Here is a 13466-nt window from a genome sequence, read left to right as displayed (position 1 = left end):
TGTTCCTTGGACGCTGAATCCATATCAAAAAGCCATTACTCGCTATCTCTTACTTTCTCACCTGTTTCTCGGAAGCTGAATCCATATCAAAAAGCCATTACTCTCTATCTCTTACTTTTTCACCTGTTCCTTGGACGCTGAATCCATATCAAAAAGCCATTACTCGCTATCTCTTACTTTTTCACATGTTCCTTGGACGCTGAATCCATATCAAAAAAACATTACTCGCTATCTCTTACTTTTTTACCTGTTTCTCGGACGCTGAATCCATATCAAAAAGCCATTACTCGCTATCTCTTGCTGCTTTTGCTCTATGGCGATCCAAGTTGAAACAGGAAATTGTACTTTGAACAACTTCTGGATTAAATAGATAGTTAAGGGAGGAGATAGAATCCACTCTTCAGAAGTTGAATCGATTGTAAATAAAACTGCATCTCCATATATTTTACTGCTTTTGGTTTCTCGAAAAGGGTTAAGATTAGATTTCTGGACTTGTTAGCCCGTCACGTGTGAAGGGTAACGTCCTTCGGTGATCATATTACCCGTGGTAAGGGAAAGAAGGAAGCGACCTGGGGCCATTATGTTAAATGCCATCCCAACATTTGCCTGGTGTGAATGAGGTGAAATCCAGGAAAACATTTACGTTTGTACTTTCTCCGCAAGACAATTTCTTACATTTTAAATAAATAAAAGTACGATAGTCCTGGACATTTTTAAAATCAAGTTAGTGTGAAAGAAAACAATTAGAGGAACTGATTTTTCACACACATTATTAACAACGCAACTCAACGAGGGGTTCACAGTGGCTCACTGGTAGAACGCTTATCTCTGGTGCGCGCAGTCCCTGGTTCGATCGCCGGCCAAGAAAGTTTGTGGCGGACAACATCGTGTCCGTGGGTTTTCTGTAGGTACTCCCGTTTCCTCCCACTTTCTCATTCCACCAATTCTTTCATCATCATTTAGATGCCTCAATCATCGTCTCCCTTAGTCTAACGGTCATAATCGTGTGACGTTAAACTAAAGGATTTCATTTTTCTTTTTCATTTTTATTTTCTTTTTTCTTTTTTTCTTTTTTTTCTTTTTTCTTTCTTTTTTTTTTTTTTTTTTGCAATCCAACGATATAAGTTAGTATTGAGCGTGAAAATGCAAAATAGATGCTTTTCTAAATTTTCTATCTAATCACCACTCCAATCTTCCGCTAGAGAATGGTTGGATTTTAGTATCTTACGTTTGGATCATCAATATCGTCTTAAGGTGGATCACCACCCGGAAGTCAATACATATTTTAGATCATTCCCTTAATTACTGCGCAATGAAACGTTACATATTATAAATATTGTACTGTAAGACAGAGTTATGTTTCAACTACGATACAAGATACTGATTCACTTGGTTGTGTCTTCTGATATCGAAATAGATAACAAATAAAAGAAAATATTTGATTAGTTTTACAATGAGCACACAAGATGGCACTCGCTGTTAGATCTTACTAGAAGTGCTCAGTTTTATGAAATGTTTATTTGTATGTGTAAAGTATTAAAGTAACGATCTTATTACGAAATAGATATATTGTTTGACCGTTTTTCGTGTTATGTTTCACATTTTATTTAAATATTAATTTACATTTAAGGAAATAGATTTTGATAAGAAGCTTGCACAGAACGCCATAATGCGTTGTTGCCAAATTTGAACGTTTACTGTGGTAGCCATAATAAGAAAATTACTGGATTCTAGCGTTGCAGTTTGAGAAGCGGAACTTAGCTGTGAATTGCGGGCAAGATTGAAAACTAATTTCTCCAGTAATTATCCAAGCAGAATTCCATCATTACTTGCTTTATTATCTGGCGTCAGTAAGAGTCGACACTATCTGGCAACGCTGCACTATTCAAGCAGCGTTTAGCATAGCACCGAGAACACGTAATGATCCACCTTAATCATATCGTCGCTTTCATCTATTGTGATATATTGATGTCAGGAACAGGAGCAATTGGGAACTAATAGATTAAGGAACTTCAAGTGATTGTGACAGGAGCTTTTGACTTACACAAAAGAATGTGATACCCTTAAGAGACGCAAATACTTCATTAAAATACAATGAAGTGGCAGCATAACAGAGATGGAGTGGGTCAGTGGGTCGGTGGGTCAGTGGGTCAAGTGGGTCAAGTTTTCTGAGTGGGTCAGTGGGTCGTGGGTCAACAGTATGTGACCCACTGGGACCCACCACCCACCATGACCCACTGTGCCCACCACCCACCGTGACCCACTGCGACCCACCACCCACCATGAGCCACTGCGACCCACCACCCACCATGACCCACTGTGACCCACCACCCACCATGACCCACTGCGACCCACCGACTCAGTATGATCTACCGACCCTCTCTGCTCACTGCATTGTAGAGAGTATCTTCTGAAGACTGGTAAATTTGTCACCGTTTTACTTTCAAGACCTTCATTTCCCTTTCTTTTCCACTTGTTTCTGCCTACTTAACTAAGGTGAGTATATCTAACCAAGTGAAAAAAGACCTTCAGGCACTTTTGGATATTGATATTTTAAGTAGTAATAATAGCAATAGGACTTACACTACAACTTGGCTTTCCAGACCTGTGGGTTTTTAGAGCTAACTACTGGAAAAAATACATTTTTGAATCACTGTAATATATTAATTATTTATAGAAAATGAATGTAACTATGTGTGCCTGATCATCACGGTCAAATTGCAAAGTCAAATGAAATTACTTTTGGTATATAGTTAGACCTTAATCCAAATTGGGATGTTATATTGATTTTATTATAATACATAATATCCTAAGGAGGCAGTGAAGATCCGAATTTTTGCGAAAAAAAATGAGTATCTCGCAAGCCGTTAAACTTACGGAGCTGAAAATCAGTGTATTAACTCGTTATTGAAAATAAACAGAATGTGTCCTAGCATTTTTTTTAAATTCTCCTTTATGTGGGGGGGGGGCACTTTCTATATATGGAAAATTGGTAGTGAGTTGGTTTGTAAAAATGATCGAAAACGATCGATGTTATTTAAGAAAAAAATCAGAAACAAAAAATACAGTGGTTGGCTTCATATATCTATTGCTTTCTGCTATAATAATTGCTGAAGCTTATGTTTATTATATGGAGCGCTCACAGCACAGGGCAATCAACCCATAAAGTTGTGAGAAAAATAGGCATATAATTTGTACTGTAAGCTTAATTACACGGAAATTTTAAGTTTGGATTGTACGCATAATTGTATGGAAAATTTTACACTTTTTTTCCCTTTACGTTGGTCTACTTACTTTGATTTGTAACTTTGAAATTTCATCCTTTTTTCCACTGAAAAGTATTGATAATTCAACAATGAAATAATTATACTATGATAATTTAATTGAAATTCATCGTAATTTGGCACATGGCAAACAGCAGTGTGGTAATTGAAGTTGAAGAAGAAGGGAAATTCCCATTCACCTCTGAATACTTTCCAGAAACCTAGTTCCCTTTCGCTTTCTAGACGGGGGAGGGAACTTGGTAATGGTATCAAACCTTCGTGTGTAATTACAAAAATTAAATTTATAAACAAATAAGAAATCATCAGTTTATCAGGCTTTAATTGATAATTTATTCAAAAGATTCCCTATCGAAAGCGTGGTAGATGAAGTTTCTGTTCTACATGGGTCGACATTGCCAACTGACATGGTCGATATGGAAAAGATGTTGTATGGTGATAGAGAGATGATGCTTCTTGCTGAGTATTTCAAACCTGACCAAGAAAACTCGTTATCAGACTTAAGTCTAACAAGTAGATTGTCGATGAGAAGTTGCAGAAATCGGGTAGAAGTATTATCAATTTCCACGACAGAGTGGGAATGAGGATCTCCCCTTATGAATTTACAGATGACTGATATTAGAGATAGACTAAGTGTTCAAACATTGTCTAACTTGTTGTTCATCAATGTTAATGTCCCACCGCTAGACAAGCTCAAAGTAGACGAGCTAGTTATTTCTTGGCTGAAGGATGGACATCATTCCACTGGGGAAGATTTACCGCCAAAAAGTTATCAACAGGAAATAAACCCGATTTCAGGTTTGTTTTAAGGTGGAAAATTACGAGTTATGGAAAATGTATGTTACTAATAGCTTATTTGTGTTATTCAACTTTGTACCTATTTTTTTAGGAAGTCTCTTCTATGCTTTAGGTAAACTACTTTGAATAAATATTCATAATAATTGCTACTATGCATATTTGTAATTTAAATTTAACGTGGTGTTTTAGTGATTACACAAATTACAATTATGATCATACTTTATGGAGATGCTCTCACATAGGGTACCCGAGCACCTTTATGCCCTATGAAGAACTGATTTTTCAAGTCTTTTGTGAGAAAAATACTGTGAACTGAGAAACCATAACCTTTTCCATATTGTACAGGGGTATTTTCCTGCGAATAGAAGTTTCTTGTGGAATGCGTTCAGAAATTAACACTTGCAAGAATACTCTCTTAGCACAAGTATATTTTAGGCACACATTAATTTCCCCCTACCTCGAACTGTTTCAATTTCCTCACAGACAAACACTTTACCATTTTATATCGTAAAGGTCAGATCCACTGTTATTGTAACAGGGTGGTGCTTGAGCGATTGACTAGAAATTCAAACTCCGATTAGTGACAATTTCACACTCTTGCTTTATTACAAGTGTAAACTCTTTAGTCAGTTCAGAAGAGGCCGTGGATCGAGTTCAGAGTTGATGACGATGGATTTTGGTGAGTCAGAGTAGGTCAAAGTGGATAAGAGTGGTTCATGGTGGGTGGTGGGTCTCGGTGGGTGGTGGGTCACAGTGGGTCATGATGGGTGGTGGGTCACCGTGGGTGGTGGGTCAGAGTGGATCACGGTGGGTCGTGGGTCAGAGTGGGCCATCGTGGGTGGTAAGTCAGTGGGTCATGGGTCACGGTGGGTGGTGGGTCAGTGGGTCGTGGGTCAAGTTTTCATTGACCCACGCCAACTCTGCAGCATAATAACATACTTGAAATATTTCAGTTTAACGTCCTACGATTATGCCCGTTTTAAGCTAAGGAATACGGTGATTAAGGCAAGTGAATAATAATGGAAGAATTGGTGGAACGTTAAAGTGGAAGTACCCTGAGAAAACACTCGGACACGATGTTGTCCACCACAAATGTACTTGGCCAGGAATCGAACTAAGGACTCCACTCACCAGAGGTAAGCGCTCTACCACTGAGTCACCGTGCCCCACCAAAAAATTGCAACCGTGATATGTGTAACATACCTGGATGGTTGCATTTCAGTTTACTCTCCCTTTGTATTCCGAAGCTAAATGAGACAAGAAGCTACAGTTTATGTGGGATTCGAACCACATGAATTCCCACCTTGAATTTTTTATATACATATTGCTCTTTGATGTGTTCCAATTATTATTAGTATCACGAAAGTGAAATTAACAGTATTATAACAGGGTACACCGACGGGGGTTTCACCGGGTCGGATCCCCTCCCCCCAAAAAGTTCTTAACTAAACATACGTTTGTACAATTTTCCAATAAAATTATACTTGTTTAACAGGGAAAGGATTCGTGTACCATGAAAATTTGATCTTACACTTCATCTGTGCTCTTTCTTTTATAAAAACTGTGATGAAACACCATCAATCAACAACAGATGTCGTAACTGACAAATGGATTGGTGTCTCTTTGGTTCCACATTTTTTCAGCAAAAAATAAGAAGATTCTGCAAAGACACAACATCAAAATTTCAGAAGTTCCTTCAAAATCCGTAGATAAATACGTAATCAATTTTAAAGCATTTTTACTGACCCTTTAAGAAGCAGTGACGTCTATCGGGTGAAATGCCAGTGTGATAAAATGTATATAAATCAAACAAAAGGAGAGATTTGTTCTAGAATAACTGAGCACGTTCGTACCTCTAAATCTCGGAATCCGCAACAGTTATGCGGTCTAGCAACGCATCTTAGAGATTATAACCATCATATCGTGGAATCATGTTTAATTGAAAAAGCAAAAACAGCAACGGAACGAAAAATTAAAAAATCATATTACATTTACAAAGAAAGGTCCTCACTTAACCTGGCTAGAGGAGAAATAAATATCATTTGGAGTAATCTTTTCACTACATACTTTCACCATTTGGAAAGCAAGAACAGAAAACAGTGAACAGCAGTGTACAATGTCAGTGAGTTTCTATTCCCGTGTTTTTTAAGGTTTGAGAGAAGATTTGTATTTTACATATCTTAATCTTTTAACCATTTTTGGATCAGAAGATCCAATGTATTTCAGGCAAAAATTTTCTTGTAGACCTTATATCTCGAGAACTACGTATAGTGTAGCCAAACCAAAACTAACAATTTATTCAATATGATGTGCTTATTCCGTAAAAAAAAAGAAAAGAAAAAAGAAAAGAAAAAAGAAAATTCGATTTAGGGGCCATTTAAAAATTTTGTGGCCCCTCATTCAAAAACTGCAATATATTTCATTCAATCAAACATTTTCTTGTACGCCACATATTTTGAGAACTACATATCGTGTATCGAAACCCAAACTATCACTAACTTAGTATGATGTGCTTCTTCTGCAAAAAATATGAAAGCTCGATTTAGGGGCCGTTCAAAAATTTTACGGCCCCTGATCCAAAAAAAATCAATATACTTCATTCAATCAAACATTTTCTTTTTTACTCTTCCTTCATGTTTTTTTTATGCTTTTTGGAATCTACCACAGGTTAAAGAAGGAAGTAGCATCTTCCGAAAGCGCTGCCTGTTGCATGTAGAAGAAAATTCTGTTACATTTTTCTTTTTAGGCGAGTACTAGCCTTTTTGCTGAAAGTATACGTGGAAGTATTTTACAATTACTTATCGTCTTTTCGGGAACAGAATAATACCCTTTAATGCTACATAGACGTAATGGCACGTACGTGGTACTGGAACCCTCAAAAGCTGGATCCCTTTGAACAAAAATTTCTGGGTGGACGCCTGATTCGAGGCCCCAACAAAAATTTCTGCATGTATTCCTGATTGGACCCCCTTAAACCCCGGACCCCTCCCAACAAGAAAATCTAGATGTCTGCCTACTTGCTTCCTCATCCTCTCTAACAATCGCAAAATCACCCTTTTCACCCCCTAACAATCGTAAACTCTTCCTTTTCCCTCTAAACAATCGTAAAATCTTACTCTTCCTCTCTAACAATTATAAAACCATCCGTTTCACCCTAACAATCCTAAAATCTTCCGTTTCCTCTCTAGCAATTGTAAAATCTTCATTTTGTCCCTGAGTCTGAATGCCCCTGAGTTTTTCGTGTGGCGGGTCAAGAGATTCCTGACCCATTCCACCTGATCGGTAAACCCTACGTAAAGCACCAACCATAAGCCAGGGCTTACCTTGGAAAAAAACATTTTGTCGCCTAAAATCTAATTTCCTTGGTTTAGTTAACACAAAACTTACCATTGTAGCAACTACGACCACAGAAATAGGGAAGAAGAACATTAACTCTAAGTTGTATACAGTGTGGGTCGGCATTCGGCAGGATTCTGTGATGAGTTCGCCATCCTTAAAGCAACTGCTTGGAAGCAGCAACTTTCCATGTTGAACTAATGAGAATTCTTGTGCCCAATCGGAGTAGTTGTTGCCTGACAGAAAACTGTAATCCATATAACTGTTGATCCCACAGCATCCGTTCTAAAAAATAAAAATAAATGCAATTAGCATTTAGATGCAAAAAAAGACTTAAAAATTCACCTTTCTTATACTTATAGCATATTTAATACAGAATCCGAAGAAAGAAATTCAAAGCGCTGACGAAAATATCTACTTATATGTTTGTTATTGAGCTGAGCGAAGCGAAGCTCTTATACTCGGGTTAGCCGTTTGGTTGTCCGCGAACTCCTCCTAGACCGTTTGGGCGATCTCAACCAAACTTAGCACGCTGATAGAGTATGTCGTGCTGAGTGACAACATAGGTCGAAATCAAAAATCCGATGTACCATCGAGGAATAATCACCGAAAAACGCTTCCTCCTAGACCGTTTGGCCGATCTCAACCAAACTTAGCACGCTGATAGAGTATGTCGTGCTGAGTGAGAACATAGGTCGAAATCAAAAATCCGATGTACCATCGAGGAATAATCACCGAAAAACGCTTCCTCCTAGACCGTTTGGCCGATCTCAACCAAACTTAGCACGCTGATAGAGTATGTCGTGCTGAGTGAGAACATAGGTCGAAATCAAAAATCCGATGTACCATCGAGGAATAATCACCGAAAAACGCTTTCATAGACTTAACATGGGGAAAAAGTCATGATTACGTAGTTTAAGCTCGCTCAGCTCATTTCATTGCAATCGGGTATATCCATTGCATTCCTAGTAATAGTAGACTTACGTGCATACACAGGTTGATCCGTCTATATCGATCCGATTTTAACATCTCACTTACCTTAGGAAAAACCTGCCAAATGAGCACCATATGTCTTGGAAATAGCCTTGCGCCGTAACTTCCGATGTAGAAGACCCCATTGAAGTACAGAAGCGAGAATCTTCAACCACTCTTACTGGCAGACTTTCCAGATGCCACGGACAGTGATGACACGTCGAGATGTAAGGGTTCTTTCAACAGGATAAACACGCAAACATTAATAGGACTGGCATCAGGTGACTACTGGTATGTCATGGAAAGGAATAGTCTGGATGCCGGTTTATGTCGCCATCTATTGCAGAAATCTCTGTGTGATAAGGTGTGTATCTCATCTCTGTGGGATATATGTGATACGGCCTTATTCATATACACACGAACTTGATTTATTACATTTCCATACAAACGGGAGAGATCTTGTGTATAAATTGGTGTGAGAATACGTTGCTGATAAAATACCAGGTTAATTTTGCACTGTTTAGACATTTACCGAATCGTTAACTTGCCTTCACAGCAGTATCCCGCGACAACCAGAAATCCCTTCGAGAAACTTGCTTTGTACTGATGGATGAAGTCAGGACGGGTATTTGCATCTATGTTACAGCTCGAATTTTGCCACAACCTGATAGACAAATCCATGCTTCATCGAGTGTGGTAACAATCTTCCACTTTTCCCCGGATAGGTGGCGTTCGTAGAAGTGCCTGCAATGGATCTCTTTGTCTCTCCAATGGGCCACAGAAGGACATGCCAATGGCTTCTAAACGCCAGCTGGAGCTTTAATTTGCCACGTAGGTTGCGGTTCACAGTTGACTGTGCCACATGCAATTGTCTTGGCATCACAAGTTGTGTAGGAAAGTTTCCTGCTGGGCAATTCGTCGCAACTTGCGAGCTACACCTGGAGTCGCCGCAGTACACAGTCGATTTCTAATCCCCTTACTGGGTGAACGAAGTGCTGGAACGTTATGGTATTTATCTAGATTAATAGTGTTTTTGATAGTCGTTGACTCCAATATACATTCATTTTCTCTATACTGTTTTTCAATCTGTGTTACGGAAAACTTGGCGCAAAAAAGTACTATGACATCTTCCTCTCCTCAACCATAGGTAGGTGGACAACATGGAAATTTTAAAACCTCTCTCTCCCTTGGAAGAGTTGTTTTATACTTTGATAAGGTCTCTTCTTCGTAACTACATCTAAATATTCTATCCTTGGTCTTCCTCTTTCTGGTTTTCCTTCTGTCTTTTCCTCTATCAGCACAGTGATCCAATCAGAGTGCCAAATAAGATGGCCAAGCATGTTGTTTCTTCTTTTTCCTATTACCTTCATGATCTGCCGTCCTTCATTAGCTTCCTTTAGTACGTCTTCATTCCTTTTCCTTTCGGTCCATGATATGCGCAGCATTCTACACCAACACCATATTTCAAATGCTTCCAGCTTACATACGAGGGCAAGTCAAGAAAGACTTGGACTGATTTTTTTCCCGGCAGTTCTGTTAACGCTGGAGCTTCATAGTTTGGCATACAAGTAGGGTGGGTCTTGCTGTGCATATATACAAAATGTTGTTAAGGAATCATTGCATGTTTGGTAACCACGACTTTTTATTGCAGGTGATGTTCTGCGCCGCCTCTAGAAGTCGCCTGTAGAAGAAATGGAGTCATTACGAGATGAACAATTTGCAGCTATACGGTTCTGCTATCGCCTGGGGAAAAGTGCAACAGAAACTCTAGGAATGTTGAGAGCAGCCTACAAAGATGACGCTCTGCCACGAAGTACCGTGTTCTGGTGGTTCAAAGAGTTTAAAGAGGGCCGAATGACAATCATGAAAGCTGGTGGACCAGGTGTATCAGCGTCAGCTGTTACTGAGGTGAACATTAACACGGCAGCAGTCATTGTTAGAGAAGATCGCCGCATCAGTATCGACGATCTGGCAGCCGCACTACGCATATCTCATAGCAGTGCCTTCAAAATTTTGCATGACCACCTCCACATGAGCCGAGTGTATGCGCGATGGATTCCGCGACTCCTGACACCAGAGCAGAAGGCCGTTCGAGTGGAGACTTGCAGGGAGCTGTTGCAAAGGTTTGAGGATGGTGGAGACGCCTACCGCACCGTGCGACTTTTTTCTATTCCCTGCCCTAAAATCCAGACTGCGTGGACGCCGCTTCTCCGATAATTCCGAGGTTCTGAAGGCATCGGATGCGGTTTTGAAGGACCTTTCAAAGAATGGCCTGCGACACGTGTTTGAGGACTGGAAGACTCGAATGAAAAAGTGCATTTAAATGGGCGGGGACTACTTTGAAAAGGATCATGTGCCTGTTGCTGAGTAATAATAAATTGCCTAGAAAAAAAATCAGTTCAAGTCTTTCTTGACTAGCCCTCGTATTTCAGCTTTTCTCAATGTCCATGTCTCTGATCCGTAAAACGCCACGCTCCATGCCAGGGTCTTAATAAATCATTTACGAACGTCCAATGACACATTTCTTGATGTTAGTAATCCTCTTGTGAAATAGCGTTCTCAAAATCAATTCGTCTTGGGAATCATGATATATACACCACATATACGCGAACTTGGTTCGATACTAAAAGTCTTTGGCTTTTTCGTACTGTTTTATCGTTCGGATCAGTCGATCCTGTGAGCAGAAGTAAAGATTTAAAATCGGACACATATACTGATCAATGTTCTGTATATGAAAGAGTAAATCCACTAACTGACTCACTGATTCACTTAAAAGGACTCTCAAAGAACCATACATAGAACCTTGAAGTTTTGTAAAAATATTTCCCTTGCACCTTAGCCTGTAGATAAAGTAACCCAAAATAAGGTTCTATGTATGGTTGTTTGAGAAAAATTAAGGAAAAAATACGGTTCGATACTTTTTGAACATATTTCGTATATGTAGATCTAGTAATACTAATCATGCTTAAAAATGGTACTGTGCCCAGTGATCTACTACGATAAACTTTTACCATTTTTTGCATCTCGTTAGCTGCAGTTAATCCCGCCTTCTCGTGAAGTTGCTTCATCATCCTGTCCACGACATGCTCGAAGTCATTTCCATATTTCACCTTCTCTGCAAAAGTGAGTATACCCAAGACCGCATGTACAGACAGAGGAACAATGGAGTAGCCTGATGCCTGAAAAGAAATACGTGTCAACATTAATGAATTTTAATTGGCGCACTCAGAATATAGATTTATGTTTCGTAGCTCTTTCATCAACTTAACAGGATGTGCATTGCCATTTTCGATACATTATCATTAGTATAATTATATTATTATTATCATTAACATCATATTCATCTTTATCATTATAAGTATTTTTTTCATTATTAGTAGGTCACTTACCGCAAATTTTGAAGTTTCTACCCACTAATGTCCTCAGATGCCAGTTTCTGTACTAACCTTCTACTTTATTTTCGTTTATATTTTCAGCTAAGGACACTACACAGGGTTATTGTAAATGATCTTCCCAATCTCAAAATTGAATCATTCACAATAACATGCAACTTATGTTAAATGAAAGAAAATCTCAAAAAGTTTTAGTGGCTAACAAAGTTGATGCTTAATTACGCATTCTGCCGCTACGGTGACAGTAAATCAGGATGACAGGAAACAAAGACAGCAGAATATTTTGGCATTGCATGTAAAACAGTGTGTAGTTAAGGTGTTCAACGAAGCCTCAGGACAAAGTTCGGGTTAGATCATTCAAGTGGGCACTCAATTTTGAAGTAGTGAAGGCAATGTGATGAGGGAACATTGATTGTGTGCATGTGACTTTCGCCAGAAGCCCACAAGAATCAACAATTCCTATAAACAAAGAACTAAACTTGAAGCAGGCAACACTGTGGAAGACATTTGAAAATGTTTGAAATTTCATCCGTATTGATTGAAGTTATTGCAGGCTCTTAAATCTATTGATAAGGAAAAGGGACTTGAGTTCTGTGTTGCGATGCAAAACCTTATGGAAAGAGACTGTTTTATTGAGTCAGTTGTATTTATTGATGAGGCTATCTTCCACCTTTCGGGAAAATAAACAAATAAAATGTGAGGATCTGGGATTTGGACAATCCCCATGGTTATGAAGAACATATCCATGAGTCCCACCAGTCTGCAACGTGTTTTGTGCAGTCACCCGTGAAAGGTGTATGACCCTATGTTTTTCGAAGACGACACTGTAAACGGACTTTCCTACATTTACATGCTGCAGACATGGCTTTTTCTGCAGCTTGAAAAGTACATGAAAAGTTCTATTTTCCAGCAGGACACATTGGTCTTGAATATTCATGCTGATATAGACAAACTGGTCTCAAAACATTTCAATGGGGGATATCGCAGAATACTTTTAGTCACAGAAAACAAACTTGTGTTCCTTCTAATTCCCCAGTCTTTCCTCCGAAAAAGTTAATCAAAATAGTCATTTGTCTTTCCCATTTATCATATTCCTCATTATTGCGTATACAGCATGACATAGAATATGCATGTTTTATTTGTTTGTATGTCTGTATTTCATGTATATGCATTTGTGAATGTCTACGTGTGCCGGTGTGCGTTTGAGAGAAAGAGAATTTCCTTCTATAACATAACACGTGCGTTATATTTTGAAGCTCACGCACAAACAATGCTTGATCCATGTATGGACGAATGACATACCCAATCAACAAAAGCAAAATCGGGGAATTCCAGTTATTGCTTTGTTCTAATCATTTGCCGCCTTATGCAGAGTCGTTTTGATGTATAATTAGAGTCATACTAAAGGCCTGACTACTGTAGGAAACATATGTTAGTGAAACTCTTTAGTATGGCTCTAATCACGCGTCAGAACGACTCTGCATAAGGGCCTTGATGCCTTACTGCAAGAGGAAATCGATGCATATCTTTCAATGCAACCTACAGACAGTGGTGTTATTCAGCCGGTTCGCACCGGTTGGCTAGAACCGGTTGTTAAAATATTTTGAGCTCGAAGAACCGTTTGTTATATCCAAACATAACAGTAAATTTTACCCAGTTATACCCAAAAACAAGCAAGTTTTAGTTT

The 13466-nt window shown here is 38.9% G+C and overlaps 1 protein-coding gene across 1 annotated transcript in view; it reads right to left on the bottom strand.

The window, feature by feature from the left end:
- Nucleotides 1–13466, bottom strand: part of LOC145674293 (uncharacterized) — a 98153-nt gene that overhangs the window by 46226 nt on the left and 38461 nt on the right. The window contains exons 3-4 of the mRNA XM_081744146.1: nucleotides 11399–11566; nucleotides 7467–7700 (exon numbers count right to left, since the gene is read on the bottom strand). Coding sequence (XP_081600272.1) covers nucleotides 7467–7700; nucleotides 11399–11566 — 402 coding nt within the window. The remainder of the gene's footprint in view (nucleotides 1–7466; nucleotides 7701–11398; nucleotides 11567–13466) is intronic.

The sequence above is a fragment of the Thermobia domestica genome, chromosome 17, assembly GCF_964235325.1.
Source record: "Thermobia domestica chromosome 17, izTheDome1.hap1.1, whole genome shotgun sequence".
Lineage (NCBI taxonomy): Eukaryota > Metazoa > Arthropoda > Insecta > Zygentoma > Lepismatidae > Thermobia > Thermobia domestica.
The sequence above is the reverse complement of the archived record's forward strand: the minus strand, read 5'-3'. Positions and strand labels throughout refer to the sequence as shown.